Source organism: Diuraphis noxia, unplaced genomic scaffold (assembly GCF_037042655.1).
Source record: "Diuraphis noxia isolate RWA-SAM2 unplaced genomic scaffold, SU_Dnox_SAM2 contig0004, whole genome shotgun sequence".
In the NCBI taxonomy this organism is placed as follows: domain Eukaryota; kingdom Metazoa; phylum Arthropoda; class Insecta; order Hemiptera; family Aphididae; genus Diuraphis; species Diuraphis noxia.
The window spans coordinates 18985511-19002949 of NW_028301714.1; the positions used below are offsets into that span (position 1 = coordinate 18985511).

Consider the following 17439-nt stretch of genomic DNA (forward strand, 5'->3'; position numbering starts at 1 on the left):
TTATCTAATTTTTAATCTTAATTATACTATATGTATAATATATAATAGAATAATATCACTGAGTACCTATAATTTATTTTAATATGCTTGTTGGCTACATATTACAATATATATTTGTTTTACAAAACAGGTAGGTAAAATAAATAATTATACAACTCAGATGAGAATCCCTTTACAAACAATGGACAATAATGATCTTTTGCTAGTTAGTATAGCTATTTTTTTTGTTTAAAACAATTTTTCACTAAGTAATCTGTTATAGTAATATTGAAAAATTAACTTACTTATTTGATATAATAGTATACTAATTACTAGTATATATAAGAAGGTAACACAGAATGAATAGACCTCTAACTTTATTAATAATTAATAAATACTAAATAGTTTTAGCTAACTAATGCGTCTGCATTTTTTTTATATATTCATTTTTGTACTTGCTAATGTATTACCTATATATTCGAACGAAGAAGCCACAACATCATTGTATTTTTAATCTCTTTTGAGGATTGCCTGTTATTGTGTTGGTTGAGAGTTGAGTAGATTAGCTATTTTCGTGACTGAATATTTTTAAATCAGAGATGAGGCTGGAGGGATTTATTGGAAACGTAGAATAGAATTTGGTTTTAGTGTTAGAGTTTTTTGACGCGCCTCAGAAGTCAGAGGGACGAATGTCATACTTACGTATAGAAAAATCTTAGCAGTAGGTACTTCTTTTCTTTTTTGTTGTGCATCACCACATGGGGGACGTACTGTTCTTACATGACGTAGCCCCAAGCATCAGTAGATACATAGTTTAGCATACCTACATACCTACCTGTTTAATATCATGAGCTAAGTACAACATGAAGGCATTATATATTATACGTCGTAATATACACGTCTTGGTATGAATTATATATTATATTTATGTATGGTCAAAATGTCCCGTGAGGATATTCTCAGGTGATATCGCAATGGATAAATCCAACGAATATACGAATGCGATATAGATCTTAGTTTGTGGTTGTGGGTTCAGGACGTTCAGGTCTTGTAGATGAATGGCGGACATTTTCCCCCCGGACATTTCCCCCCCGGCTGTTTTCGGCGTAGTAGGACATTTTCCCCCGAAAAATTTTTGGATGCGGACATTTTCCCCCCGTATTTTTTTCTATTATTTACCTTCGGATATAAAATTATTATCTTTAACACATATTTTTTAGCTTTTGTTCATATATTTTTTTTTTATTTTTGTAAAAACTGTACGTTAACTAAAAAGTCTCTAATCTTAATTTCAATAAAAAAATAATGAATAATATTTAAAACAAGTTAAGTAAAAATATAATTTTAAATAGATTGTCTAAATAATATAATATAGTACAATACAACTGGCCAAAAAATCCGACATAAAAATAAAAAAAGATTGTATAAACAATATATAATTAGTAACTAAAAATCCGACTTAAAAATAAAAAAAGATTGTATAAACAAAATATAATTAATAACTAAAAATGTCGACATAAAAATGATACAGTTTGTAAAAAATTCTTTATTTCTGATTCATTGGTTATCCCTAAACACATATTTTTTAGTCTTTTTTCATATTTATTCTTTTTTTTTGTAAAAACTGTACCCGTTTGAATATTTAATAATTTAATATTTGGGTTTGGACACAATTTTAGATTTCAATGTTAACCATCTAATTCAATATTAGTATACTACTATTTTACTTTTATTTAAAATTATATTTTTACTTAACTTGTTTTAAATATTATTCATTATTTTTTTATTGAAATTAAGATTAGAGACTTTTTAGTTAACGTACGGTTTTTACAAAAATAAAAAAAAAATTTATGAACAAAAGCTAAAAAATATGTGTTAAAGATAATAATTTTATATTCGAAGGTAAATAATAGAAAAAAATACGGGGGGAAAATGTCCTACTACGCCGAAAACAGCCGGGGGGAAAATGTCCGGATACCCTTGTAGATATCTATAAACCTTGGTAATTGTTACTTCGATTTAAGATTGTAACTTATGATATCAAAAATAATGATAAGAATACCTTAGGTTTTGTATTTATTATGATTCGTGAAAAATTGAAAAATACTAAAGCCGGTCCACATGATTCGTGATTCGTGTACTCACTACTCGGCGAGAATAGTAATCGCGTATCGCGTGTGTATCGCCTCGTATTTCGACTTGACGATTATGTTGCTCCTACACGTTTCTTATATTCGCCGATTACCTAAATATCGACACGCGATTTTTTATAATTCCTTTGACTCGTGTAGTCGTGTCACATTTACCGACAACCGATGGGAAACGCCGAGCGACTTGGCGAATAAAAATAATTGTCATACTTGACGATTAAACATCTCCTACACGACTCGTAAAGTCGTAAAGCATTACGATTGATGATTATTCGCCGAGTACACGAGTCGTGTGGGACCGGCTTAACTGTAGTAATATTGTGTAACATGATTATAGGAACATGAATACTCTTATGTAATTTTCATGTTATTGTTATATAATAATAATATTATATTTCATATACTTTTACTTCTACTACTACCACCACTGGCTACTACCTACCTACTATCTAAATGTATAGGTATGTACTATATAGTAGTAATTGAAAACCTAATTTAACATAATGCTAATTTATCAATTGGGATACTAATTAGTAGGTAGGTACTTAAAATACTTAAAATAAACAATACATAGGTCATAGATGCACACAATTTTAAGTAGCATAATAGGTATGTGTTTTGTTTTAAAATAAATTATATTAATTTTGTCGATTAAACATTTGTTTAATATCCATAAATTAGTTTTATATCAGTGAATACAGTGGCGCTGAACCCTATGTTAAGGTGGGGCCATGGCCCGACATATTTTGAAAATTTAAGATAGAGCCGCTTCATATTGACCATTTTCCTCTATACGGTATGCCATTTTTTCTGATATTAAGATGTTGGGCCTCTTGAAATATTTTTCGCCCCACTAGATTTTTAGGACTTCGGTGCCACTGAGTGAATATGATTCGGATCATTCACCAATTATAATTTTTTTATAAAAAATACCTTCTATTTTAGGACTTAATTATACTTATAGTTTTTATTTTTAGTCATTTCAAATTTTACGAGTACTTATGGTGAAGAAACGACTTTAGGAAAGGTACTAAACTTCAAATAATGTACAAAAGTTCAGTAGAATAGTATATAATTTTACTATAGTTTAGTAAGTCTCAATTTTACAAATATTATAGGGTGCTCAACTACATTTTAGAATTGATGATAGATTCACATATTATTGTATAATATTTATGAAGTTTATAGCTATGCAATGTAAACTAATTAATTATTAGCTTAATATAATGTTTGTACGCTTGTTTTACAGCAATGGAAAGTTGGAAAAAAATTACATATGTGGTGGCCATTTTTATGTTTCTGGTAGAAATACGTCCACTAGAACCATATTTAACAGCTTATCTCACTGGGCCAAATGGAAAGATTTCTCTCTCGGAGGTACATTAATAGTATTATTTTTAACTTTGGTTTTAAAATGTTTCTACCAATATAAAAGTATTTATAAGTGTACCTATAACTATATTTTTATATAAAAATTCTCGAGTCTATGTTATAACCTATTTTATATTACTCTATTATTGATTACAGTACACTTTTTTTTTTAAATAAAAAAAAATGTTATGTAGTTTGTCATTTTGAGGGGCCACATTTTATTGAAGAAAAAACTGCGGGTCAACTGACCTCCCAACCCTCCGTCTTGGTCTGCCCCTGAAGCTTGGACTCAAGGCTGGGAGTTTGTATAAACTGAATTTGTTATGTTACAGGTCGCTAACTCGATGGAGTCTATTAGATCATACTCTGCTCTAATAGCAACGTTTATAATGTTAATCGTTTCAGACTACCTTCTATACAAGACTGTGGTCATAATCTTAACATTTTGCTCATGTATCACTTATATTCTCATGGTGGGTTCACCAAGCTTAGTACGATTAAAGGTTAGTGCTAATATTGCAAACATATATCTACGATAATATTGCTATAGTATTTATATACTAATTCCAGGTGTCTATGTTTTTCTATGGTTCAGCATACTGTACCACAACTGTAGCATCATGTTATTTATTTGCCTGTATTGAAGACAAAAAACATTTTCAAAAGTCTGCTAGCATTGCAGCTGTTGGTTTGGAGCTAGGAAAATTCTTTGGAGATGTTTCTGGGCAAATCATAGTCAGCTCAAGTGGAGGAAGCTACACATCACTGCCTTACTGTAATGCATTTGGTTAGTATTTAATAATATTATTTATTTAATTCCTTTTTTTTTAAATATCACTTACAAAATCTTACTCAGTTTCCTACACAGATATATACTAATACTAATTAGTATATATCTGTGGTTTCTTATTCTTAAATGGCAGTTACTTGAATAATAGACAATATCAAATTTACACTTAATTTGTTGTACAAATTCTATGGTAATAATATGAAGTGCATACATTGGGTAAAACATTAGAAGGGAAGCAAAATGTAAAAATAAATGTGTGTAAGTATCTGAATATTTAAATTTATTTTTCATTAGGATATAACTAGAATGGGTAGGTGTATACATATTTTCTAAAGAGAAGAGAGACTTCGCTTTCATTCTATGTCACCATTAAATTTGAAAATAATTTTTGAATAAATCTTAACATTATATTTCTATTTAATACCTAATTTTGAATAACTTATAGATTATAACCAATATGCATATTGAATTCCAAGTTTGAAATCCAAGTCATTAAATTTTAAATTTTTCCATTATAATTATGTTATTACAATTTTAAATTACAAAATTGTTATTAAGTTTCATAGACATATTATTCATAATTAGTTTTTATGCACCTACTAGAATATTAGTCTATATTAATTATCTAAAACAATTTATTTTTTTCAGCTATGTTCTTGGCTACGATTTGGGCTTTTTTATTTCCTCCTATTAAACCAAAGAATTCTTTGAAGACAAATTTTCCAGATGAAAAGACCATGCTTCTCAAAAACAGTGAAAATATTACATCTGGTATTCACGAAATAAAACATTGTAGGTAATCATAAAGAATATAAATAGTACAATTTGTAGACACATTGTTTAATAAATTATAGGCAATAACCAAACACTAATGCCTTGTTTGGATTCTATTACTGTTATTTTTACATTTTTTATGTTTAGGTAATATCAGGATTGATAATGAATACAAGATAGTAGTTGTTTTGAAACAAATCTGGTTGGATTTTAAGACTTCACTCTCAAATAAAATTATATTAAAAAAATCTATTTGGTATATATTTGGAATGGCAGCATATGTTCAGGTACCTATTAAAATATTTAAAAAATAAAATTACATTTAATAGGGTTATGTATGATATAAAAATTATTTATGCAATATTAATGGCACATTTATTAACTTAATGTGATTATATTTATTTAAAAAGTAATACAAACACATTTAGGAATTATTTAATTTAACAAGATATCTGGTATAACATATAATGCATTGTAAATCTATTTGTCATTATTTATATTGATTCAAAAAAATATATTTAACCAATATCAGGCTGATGCTAGCACATTATACTGGGTGATTTTTTATGAGCATGCTCACCCTATTTTTATGATTAAATTATGCATATAGGTATTTAAATTCTGATTTTTTAAATTTTTAAATACACTTGAATACTAGTGTCTTCAAGAATTCTTAATATTATTTGTTCTACTTAAAAATGGTCTTCTGATACAAACTTCCATTTGTCAAGTCATAGTCATAGTCTTAGTGAGGTGTATCATATAAATATCAAAAGTAAAATAATGCAACCAAAAACTAAGCTTTTCAACATTCATACTTTAACTATCATTATAATAAAATCATAATCATTTATCAAACATTTCAAAAACACAATACTTTCAAGTTTCAAAGAAAGCAGTTTGAAACTATGAAAGCTAGAATGTGAAAAATAATTTTTGACGACAAGGGACAGACTCAAGACATACAATACGACAGTAAAAAATGTGTTCCAAACGGCAAACGCTGTGAGCCTGTGACCAAGTGAACACTAAATAAACAAATTAATTATAACTTGAAATTGTTTTGCCCAAACGTGACGTCATATCATTAAACATGATGGCTACATAATTGTGCCTATACAAGCATATGATAAGGCCCGTCTATTAGCTTATATGGTCAAAGGCATGGACAATCAACATTAAAAACACCTGATATTGGCTATGACACAATGGTACCATTGACAATCCTTAGTTCAACCGAAATAAAATTATATAAAAGTTACAATAAATATTATGCATACCTATATCTTACACTAGTTATACTTAACATTATTACTATACTATACAGCATACATAAAGATATCAAATAAAACATAATTTAAGAATTTTTAATCGTTTTAGAGCTAAAATTATTTTTATGTATATATTAATTTTTATCTTCTATAATCAAGATATCTTTCTTGTCATTATTTTGAAAACAGAGATTCATAATAATATGTAAGAAAACACTGTATTTTAGCAATTAGTATGTAATGATATTTTTATATTTTCAATTTTATAGATTTTAAATAATATGAATGTACTGTACTCCTATGTTGTTAATAAACATGGTAATAATGATATCTTATCAAATGGATTTGCTGAGTCAATGGTCACATTGTGCGGTTAGTATTTTAAAATTTAAGTATCAATTACATACAATGTAGGTATGTTCATTAGTATGTAGATCCTACATTATTGAGCTTTGACATATTTTTTATCATTCATTTGAATATTTGATTGATTTCACAGGTTAACGTGTGTGTGTGTTTTTTTGTCTTCAGTTTAAAATATATTTATTGCACCAGTTTGTAATAAAAATTCCATAAAACTCTTTTGGTTTAAACGTTTAAAGATAATTTCTTTCAGTATTATTGGTCCATTCCTAAAATGTTTCTGCATTTAAAAGAAACATTTAATCAGTTAATAAAAAATAAAAATGAAATATTAGCAGAAAAAAATTAGAGTGGTTAATTCATTTATGTATTAAAATACATTTTAATACAGAATTATAACAATGCATGAACTCTTTTGCGCGGTAACTTATATTTTGCTGACTAATAGCTTTATAATAAAATCAAATACATTAACTTATCACATTTTAAAATAATTTGACAACTAGGTATCAATTTATTATAAATATATTTTATATAGTGACAACAGTCAACACACTGCAAGTGTGCGAAATGGCTTATACAATTAATGTGTAGTCTAAAAATGACCAACAATTGATACACCTTTAAAAAAAATTAAGTAGGTATGATATATTTCAAAATTGAAGTATACAATATTATGTAATATAGTATTTGATGAAACTATCATACATATTTAAGTTTATATAAAACAAACATGACACATGTTACATTAAATATTTTACTAACTGTTATTTATTTATGCATTTATGTTGTAGGTGCATTTGGTGCTTATCTTATTGGTAAAGTGAAATTGGATTGGAATTATTATGGTGATATATTTACATCATTTTGTTCTATTTTGATGGGTATTTTAATGATGTCTTGTTACTTTTATAAGCATATACAATTAATATATTTGTCATACATATTATATGGTCTAGTTAGTGAAGCAATATTAGTGATAACTCTGTTAGTATACAATTCAATTACTTTTAAAATTATTCAATAAATAGTATAGTAATACTAGTAATAGTTTAAATCAACTAGGTATGCCATTTGTAGTTCATGGTGAACTAGTCTTCCATTAAGGCGCTTAAGAGAACGTAACATGGACATTTGTTATCTCCTTTTTATAAGTGCATAACATACCAAATTAACACTCAGCAAATCACATTTAACTTTGTTAGTTTAAGTGAATCAACAAGCGCATTAATATGTGGATTTCTTACAATAGTTCAATTTTTTATGTTTTACATCTATAATATATTTTTAATTAAAAATGCTTAATATAATTCACATTCAAATTGAATTATTATAAAAAACCTACTTACAAACAAAGATCATGTTCTTACCATCAAGTTTCATAATAGGTCTATTCACTTCATGTTTTAAACTAACCAAGCTAAACAAGATCTGCTGAGCATAAATTTGTTATATTATGCACTTGTAAGATGGAGACAACAAATGTATGTGTTTTGTCCTTTTAAATATTTATTGTTTATGGTTTGATAACTTTTATATTTCTTTGTATACAACATCATTGTTAATTGAATAACTTTATTCTGACATAGAGTAGCCATTGCCTGGCAATTTGATTACTCAAGTAATCCGATCCTATACCAAGGGTGTATCGTGTATATTTTTATTGTTGATAAATTCAATACTATTTTTAAGTTTAAATTTTAATGAAAAATTTAAAATATAAAAAATAGGACTGGGCGGATATACAAACCGATATCAATTATCAGCCGATATTGGCAATATCGGTTTTTTTTAAAATCCGATATGAAAAAAAAAACAATTTATCATACATAGATTAAATATTTTATTGTATTAAAATTCAACACTTTAATTGTTATAAAAAGACTTAAACAAGGAATGTTTAATAACTAAAAAAAAGGAAAAATTATTATTTTTTAAATATTATGTGATTTGTTTTTTATTATAATTTTTATTTGTTTTATTAAAAAGTTAAAATTATACTTATAGACTTTAGTTAAAACTTATAAAATATGTATAACTTAAATTAATAAGTTATAATTTATTATCAACTAACAAGAAAGAAAAGTGTTCATTTTAAATTTTAACTTTGTTATTTAATAATATAATTAATATTTATTATTTATGTACAACTGTGTTAACTCTATTTGTATTAAATATTAATTGTATAATATAATTAAATAATTAATTATTATTTAATAGTTATTAATTATTTAATTTAATCATTATATTATAATATATTAATATATAATATTGGTTACAGTATTACAGTATTACTAGTTACTACTTAGTACTTATCGGGTATTTTATAATATTGGTTCATGCTTTTGGATAGAAATTCAAAGTTTTGAATACATCGGTTATCGGATTTAAATCTGCATAACATATCGGTTTATCGGTTATCGGTTAAAAGTGATATCGGCCCATCCCTAATAAAAAATATACATGTTTTTAGTCATTTTGATTAAAAAAAGTGTCTTGATTGAAGATACTATATTGTCTGATAAAAATATTATAACTGATAATTAATTTTGTTTAATTTGTATTATTTTTGTATTTAGGTCTGAAATGGCAAATCATCTAAAAAGTCAATGTTATTCCCTTGTAATAGGGTTTAATTTATTAAGTTCATTAATTATGTCTGCTATTATGACATTTTTCTTTGTTCAATTTAATTTTTTAGAAATTACTGTCCCTGGACGAGTAAGTAAAAAACAATATTATATATTCATTTAACTTAAAATTTTGTACTTAAAATGTTGTACTTAATATGTAATTATTATTTTGTTTTAGTTTTTGTTCATTGGTGGTTTGTACAGTGTCGTCGGAACCGTGTTTTTGATCATACACTTTTTCGATGGTGAAAAAGAAAAAAATATATACTGATTGATGTTTATAAATTATTTTAAACATACATATCTACCTATAACACTGTATTACTGCAATTATTGTTTGTTGTATTGTTAGTTGGTTTCCGACCTAAAAATATTCTGTCTTATTTGAGTAGTCATTCGATTATACTGTATCCAATCGGTAACCAATTAATTAACATCTGAATTGCGTTCCCTTTACCTGTGATATCTAGAATGTTTAAAGGTGAAATTATTGTTAATTATTATGTATTATTTTACTATTTTAGTATTTCTATGTAATAAAAACGATCACGTTAAAGCTTTGGTAATTTCCTTGTAAGTTACGTTCTGTAGATAAACATAATTTTATTATTATTGTAGTGCAGTCTAAACTGTTCCCTACCTACTCTATACTTATAAAGAAACGTAGCCTTTACATAAACAAACGTACAACCTTAAATTATTAATAACGAACATTTTTTACAACAAACAACGTCCGATTTTCTATCGAAATAATCTAGTAGATTCATAACAAAGCTATTTTAAATTCGTAATTTAATTTAACCATAAAATTGTTTACTAAAGTTAAAATTACAAAATACATACTAAAATAATATATTTTTACCAATAGGCAATGGTGGTTATTTTTTTAAACAGTTTCATACCTAATTAAATTTTAACGAATTTATCAACTGCTATAAGTTCACTCCCATACAAAAATCTATCAAGAATAATAATCTGAATCTTCTCCATATAACAGTGGCAATCCCAGTAGGACAAAAAATTGAAAAAAAATACTAAAAAAAACTATCCAGAAACGGCGACCTACCAACCAACACAACACAGTCCGTAAATAGATTTGGTCACTACAAGAGCTATATTCTGTCTTAGGTACATATAGGTATCTCACACATTTTTATCTTTTCAACCATGATGAACAACACTAACTTGCCAGCGATGTGACCTTCCACTGACAATTGAACATCTCACACTCTAGTAGGTACTCCATTGCCACTGTGTCAAATACAATGATGAACGAAGCATTTTAAATCACCCCACCAATATCGATAAAGCACTTTGAGAGACCAATACCGATGCGATTTAAAATTTTTTCTATTCCACTAAACTATACAACTTATTTACAATACCTAATAACTTTTTACTGTTGTAAATACTCGCTTGTATAAATACTTCTAAGTTACTATACTACTCATAATTTAACCAATGTTACATTTTACAGGCTAATGACCACTGATGTCGAAGCCTTTATTCTTAACAAAAATAATAATAATAGTATAAAAAGCAAAAACAATATTTTTAACCTAACTGTATTAGTAAATAGTAACTACTAACTAATGTTACAGAACAGCCATGAGTCTAAAATTCATTCAGCGAGAATAAAATTTTTCTCATCGTACGTCTACACGGCATACGCCGTATTAAGATTAGTAGTTATTTATTATTAGGATTTTTTTCTATACAACCATCAACCGCCTTCAAAAATTACAAAATGAAATAACAAATATTTTAAATATTAACAGTCTGAGCGACTGCAGAGCCTATAGGTAGGTACTAAACGAATTTCAAAAATCCTACTCAGCAATAGTGATAAATTTAATATCTTATGCAATTACACCGATTAAACAACAAATAATTTTTCACTATCTAATGATATCGCAATAGGTCATTGTGTCAGTAAATGTCTCACTATTTCAGAGGGGATAACATTACAATTAAGAAATAATTTTATAATTTCTACAACGTAGACAGATTAATAGACGAAGAAAAAAATAGCCGAAATAGTCTACCCTAAAAAATAATGTCCAATGGATTTTATACCTAATCTTGAAAAATAGATTTCATGATAGCGGTATATCATCTTACGCAAACATTTTTAGCACATTAACTGATGCAAAACAATTTTGTAAAGAGAAATAAAAATAATTACGTTAGCGCTAGGTACTAAAAAATGGTACTGAACGCGTAAAAAAAAATGGAATATTATCTCAACTATAATTAAATCCATTTTCCAAAACACGAAATTAAAGATTATTATATGTGCATAACCAGAAAATAAAGATGAAAAACAAAATGTAAAATACCATATTTCATAAAGTTACAACATTACACATTTTGACAGCGAGATTAATAAAAACTTAAGAAATGAAATAAAACACACAGCCGATTCATTCATAAAATCCATAAAAGTACCTAGATACGGATATTGTGGTGCCATCGGAAATATTAAATGAAAACTGGACTAATCTGTACTAAGGATATTCCAAATTACCAAATTAGGTACTAGACAATAAAAAGATCCTGAAGAGTGTTTTAAAAAGGTAGTTTTGGAAAAAATGCAACAGCCATTAATGAACAATATTTTAGGGGACATTTTACTTATCATGGTATTGCTAACCTTCATCATAGTCAGATTTTTAACCTACAAAATTTACTCGGTTTACTACAGAGAACGATTTAATAAATTTTAATCTTCAGATGCGACGAGAGACGCAATATAAGGTAGGTATAACATCATGGTCAATAAATAATAGGTAGATATTGGCGTTCATAATAATACGTTATACCTTATATTATATCTATGTTTAGTGTATAAAGTTTAGAATGTTTAGATCATATTTTACTGAAGGTGTTACCGGTTTCCGCCAAAAATGAGCTTTCCGTTTTCCGCCAAATTAAAAAAAACGTCATTCCGTTTTCTGCCAATTATAAATTATAAGATTTTAAAGTTTGAGAACTCCTTAAAGTAAGTATTTAATAATATTCTTTTACCAATTAAAAAAATAATCAAGACAAAACATATTATGTTATATATTTATATTATTATTATTAACAAAATGAGTCGATTTAAAAAAAAAAATGTTGTATACTATACCTACTCAATACTAATAATTACTAATAATTTTAATAAATAATAAATTGCCGTAACGAGATTCAGCCCAGTAACTACGTGTCGACATCGCGGTCACCGGTGCCGAAATTATAGCTAGGTATTGTAATTGTAATACAATTATTTATATATTATAGTTATCGGGAAAAAACACGGTTGCGATATTGTCACGGACAAAGATTTTATATTATAGTAAGTTTGTACCCTCGTCTTTATCTACGTTGAGAATATCTAATCTGATTGAGTACTGCAATTTGTTCGATTTTCAGTAGTTATATAATAATGTTTAATTATAGGTATTATATTTTTAATTATGTTTTGTCTTGGTTATTTTTTTAATTGGTAAAAGAATAAAGAATATCATCAAACACATACTTTAAGGGGTTCTCAAACTTTAAAATCCTTTAATTTATAATTGGCGGAAACCGGTAACACCCTCAGTAACATATGATCTAAACATTCTAAACTTTATACACTAAACATAGATATAATATAAGGCATAAGGTATTATTATGAACGCCACTACCTATTATTTATTGACCATGATGTTCTGATGTACCTTCCTTATATTGCGTCTCTCGTTGCATCTGAAGATTTTTTGGCGGAAACCGGTGACGCCCACTGAAATGTTTTGGTAGTTGGTAAGAAATATTTTCTAGAAGATTTCTTGTAGGCATACGTTTACTGCTTGTAAGCTAAAAGTGTATTCAAATATCTATAAACTATAGTTCAAGAAGCTATATAACTACTTATATCAATTTTGAAGGGAAAATTATTAAAAATTGATTACCCACCAATATAGGTGCAGAATAGATTTACAAACTTTTCATCTTTATATATAATATAGAAAGATAACTATATATAACAAATGATTTAAATAATGAAAATATTATTGACAAATCTGCACAACAATCTAGAAGAATAGATTTAATATAATTTATTTTTAATTCATTGTTTAAACCATTATATCATTATAATAATATTCAATTAGATTTTTCATTTTGTCCATATCCCATTACTTTTCTTAAGAGGACGTGATACCCGCACGTGTTGTCTCCGTCTTACTTACATGTGACAAATTTTACGCTCAGCAGATCACGCTTTGTTCCGTTAGTTTAAAAGTTAGAGAGAATTGACCTTTTATAAAATGTAAAGGTGAGAATATTATTTACACGATTTCTTAGGCTTTTTAATATATTTTAATTTTGAAGCGAGTTATAACTTATAAGTATTTTAAGATGTACGCCATTTTACGCATTTGTAAGATGGAGAAAACACATGCGGGTATCACTTCGTAATGACTAAAATGACATAGATATTGAACTACAGAACTTTTCACTCGGCCTTATCAATTTTTTATTTTAATTCTCCCCTCTCACTTACGATCAAATTCACTTATTGTTCGACTAAATTGTAACAGATCGTGCATATAGGCGCAATTTCAATAAAAAAAAAAAGCGGGTAAGTCGTGGATGTCGCTCTGCTGTACAGTAAGGTTTGATGTATGTTTGACTAATGAGAATTTTTTTTTTGAAGTGTTGTAAAATAAAAAATAAAAAAATAAAAAATTTTGGATGACCAAAAAAACTTGAAAATTTAATACAAGGTTCCTTTTGAGTTGTTCTTATTGTAGCTAAAAAAATTAAAAATCGTTAGTCACAATTTTTTTTTTATAAGCGTTTTTAGTTCAAATTTTTACGAAATCTGTCGAAAACGCGAAAATTTGCAAGTAATTTTGAAGTTGAAAAAAGCGGGTAAGTCGTGTATGTCGCTCTGCTGTACAGTAGGTTACAAGTGGGTTACTGTAATGGATGGAATTAAATTTGAATCCAATGATATTATATCATTGTATACAAAAAACGATTCTGAGCGAAGACGGTTTATCTGTCTAGGATATATTATAGATTATTAAAAATTTTCAAATCTTAGATTTAAAAAGAAAATTTTTTATGAATTTCTAGTTTGAAATAATTTGCGAATTTTCGTGATTTTTACATATGTTGTCAAAATTCAAACTTTGAATGCTTGTAAAAAAAAAATTGTGAATTTCTTTTATTTTTCAATTTTTATTGTAAAAATATATTATGAGCCTTGTATTAAATTTTCAAATCTTAGATATAAAAAGAAATTTTTTTATGAATTTCTAGCTTAAAATAATTTCTGTATTTTCGTGATTTTTACATAATATGTTGTCAAAACTCAAACTTTGAATGCTTAAAAAAAAAATTGTGACTATGTATTCCTTTTATTTTGCAACTGCTATTGTAAAAATATGTTAGGAGCCTTGTATTAAATTTTCAAATCTTAGAATTAAAAAGAAAAACTTTTATGAATTTCTATCTAAGATAATTTGAACATTGCCGTAATTTTTACGTATTTAGTCAAAATTTGAATTTTAAATGCTTATAAAAAAAAATTGTGACTATATATTTCTTTTATTTTTCAATTGCTATTGTAAAAATATATAATGAGCCTTGTATTAAATTTTAAAATCTTAGATATAAAAGGAAAACTTTTTATGAATTTCTAGCATAAAATAATTTACGAATTTTCGTTATTTTTACATAATATGTTGTAAAAATTCAAACTTTGAATGCTTATAAAAAAAAATTGTGACTATGTATTTCTTTTATTTTTCAACTTCTATTGTAAAAATATGTTAGGAGCCTTGTATTAAATTTTCAAATCTTAGAATTAAAAAGAAAAACTTTTATGAATTTCTATCTAAGATAATTTGAACATTGCCGTAATTTTTACGTATTTAGTCAAAATTTGAACTTTAAATGCTTATAAAAAAAAATCGTATTTGTTTTGGCCCCATCAAAATACTTGAAAATTTAATACAAAGTTCCTCGTAAGTTATTCTTATAGTGATTAAAAAATTATAAGAATATATAAGCACAATTTTTTTTTATTAGTATTTGAAGTTCAAATTTGACTTAATACGTAAAAATTGCGGCAATGTCCAAATTATCTTAGATAGAAATTCATAAAAGTTTTTCTTTTAAGATCTAAGATTTGAAAATTAAATACAAGGCTCCTAATATATGTTTACAATAGCAGTTGAAAAATAAAAGAAATATATACTCACAATTTCTTTTTTATAAGCATTCAAAGTTTTATGCTAGAAATTCATAAAAAAATTTCCTTTAATATCTAAGATTTGAAAATTTAATACAAAGCTCCTAACATATTTTTACAATTTTTTTTTTTTTTTTTTTATCTAAAGGCAATATTGCCTTGTCGCTTCAACCAATCTTAGATCATAGTTGTGTGTTGGGAGTAGTAATGCAGTGATTTCCCCTTGCCTTCTGCATCGCAGTAGCACATCTTATTTATAAAATGTGCTATTCAAGCATAGAAAGATCTATGCTTATACAAACAGCGCTGCTGCCCTCTGTTTGGTCCATTTTGGTCGCCTTTTACGACTGGCATGGACTACCGCAGGTGTATTCTAGCCCCCACCTGCAGGGAAATTGCTAGAAAAGCTTAAAATTTAATACAATAAGGTTCCTAACATATTTTTACAATAGCAGTTGAAAAATAAAAGAAATATATAGTCACAATTTTTTTTTATAAGCATTCAAAGTTTGAATTTTGACAACATACGTAAAAATCATGATAATTTGTAAATTATTTTAAGCTAGAAATGCATAAAAGTTTTTCTTTTTAAATCCAAGATTTAAAAATTTTTAATAATCTATAATCTATATTATACCCTATAGACAGATAAACCGTCTCCGCTCTGAATCGTTTTTCATATACAATATGATATAATATCATTGGGTTCAAATTTAATTTCATCCATTACAGTAGGTAACCCACTTGTAACCTACTGTATAGCAGAGCAACATCCACGACTTACCCGCTTTTTTTTTTGTTTTGAAAGAAGAAGTTTTTGATATATAAGCACGATCATTATTTGAGGGTGCTAATTTTGAATTTGGAGGTACTGATACCTCCTAATCCCACCCTATTTGCGCCTATGAGATTGTGTAATATATATAAAAAACAAAAATATTCTTCATTTATTATTGTTTCCTACATTATACAATTATATATTGTATAACATGCATGAGATATATAAATAAAATATAAACAGTTTGTGTTAATTGATTTCATACTTGATGGTACGTACCTAGTACCTACCTATCAAGTGTTGGTTATATTATTATATATTATATTAGCTAATAGTACCTATTTAATATTAAAAGATTGTCTGTGGAAAATTATAATATCCTATTATCAATCATTTTTTTGATGTTTTGATTTTTGAGTTTTTAATTATACGATGTAAACTTAAACATTTTATGGAATGTATTAGGTATATAGAGAGGCGTGGTGGCTTTGAGTTTGCCTCCCTCCATGGGTCACTAAAAGGTGAATCATTTTAGCACTCCCAAGTTTTAGGCTAAATGTGCACCAATAATTCAGTATTAAAATATTATGTACATAACTTTTGCGTTTTCTATATAATAGGTATTATATGCTATACAAATGAACTAATCAACCTAATCACCCTATATAGGTACAACTCCAGTTTCAATGTGAAATATAATAATAGACATTTTAAATTTATAGTAAACAATTAATAAGACGTGTGAAAAAAATTTTAGTGGTGAATAGTTCTGCGGTAAAACGACAGCGGTGAAATGACCGAGTTCGGGTGTAAATATTGATAACTATTAACTTCATAACTCACAATAGATAATAAATTATAGGAATTAGGATAGTTCATTAGCCCTTACCATACATTCTCAAATAAACTTACGTAGTTGAGTGTTTTTTTCTTTGTTGTGTTATCTATAGGTGGGTATGATATCTATCACATAATAGGCACCTTTATGAGACAAAGAAAGTTTTTTTTTTTCAAACTAGGCGCATATTGTTATGACTTATAAGCGTAGGCGTTGATATGGTCAGCGTAAAGCCATGATACCGATAAGTTACATGTTTAATAGGT

At 26.9% G+C, this 17439-nt stretch overlaps 1 protein-coding gene across 4 annotated transcripts; it reads left to right on the forward strand.

Annotated features, from left to right (window-relative positions):
* The first annotated feature begins 2036 nt into the window (after window positions 1–2036).
* LOC107169139 (thiamine transporter 1-like) lies at window positions 2037–9887 on the forward strand. Of its 4 annotated transcripts, XM_089226580.1 has the most exons (11): window positions 2683–2738; window positions 3107–3156; window positions 3379–3506; window positions 3833–4003; window positions 4071–4287; window positions 4939–5082; window positions 5212–5351; window positions 6605–6707; window positions 7493–7685; window positions 9278–9419; window positions 9510–9887. In XM_089226580.1, the coding sequence occupies exons 3-11, from the start codon at window positions 3381–3383 to the stop codon at window positions 9600–9602; spliced, it is 1329 nt and encodes a 442-aa protein (XP_089082706.1). In that variant the 5' UTR covers window positions 2683–2738; window positions 3107–3156; window positions 3379–3380; the 3' UTR covers window positions 9603–9887. The 4 variants fall into 4 exon arrangements, with proteins under 4 accessions (XP_089082705.1, XP_089082703.1, XP_089082704.1 ...); XM_089226579.1 differs by lacking the exons at window positions 2683–2738; window positions 3107–3156 and adding an exon at window positions 2037–2666; XM_089226577.1 differs by lacking the exons at window positions 2683–2738; window positions 3107–3156 and adding an exon at window positions 2037–2590.
* Window positions 9888–17439: the final 7552 nt, after the last annotated feature.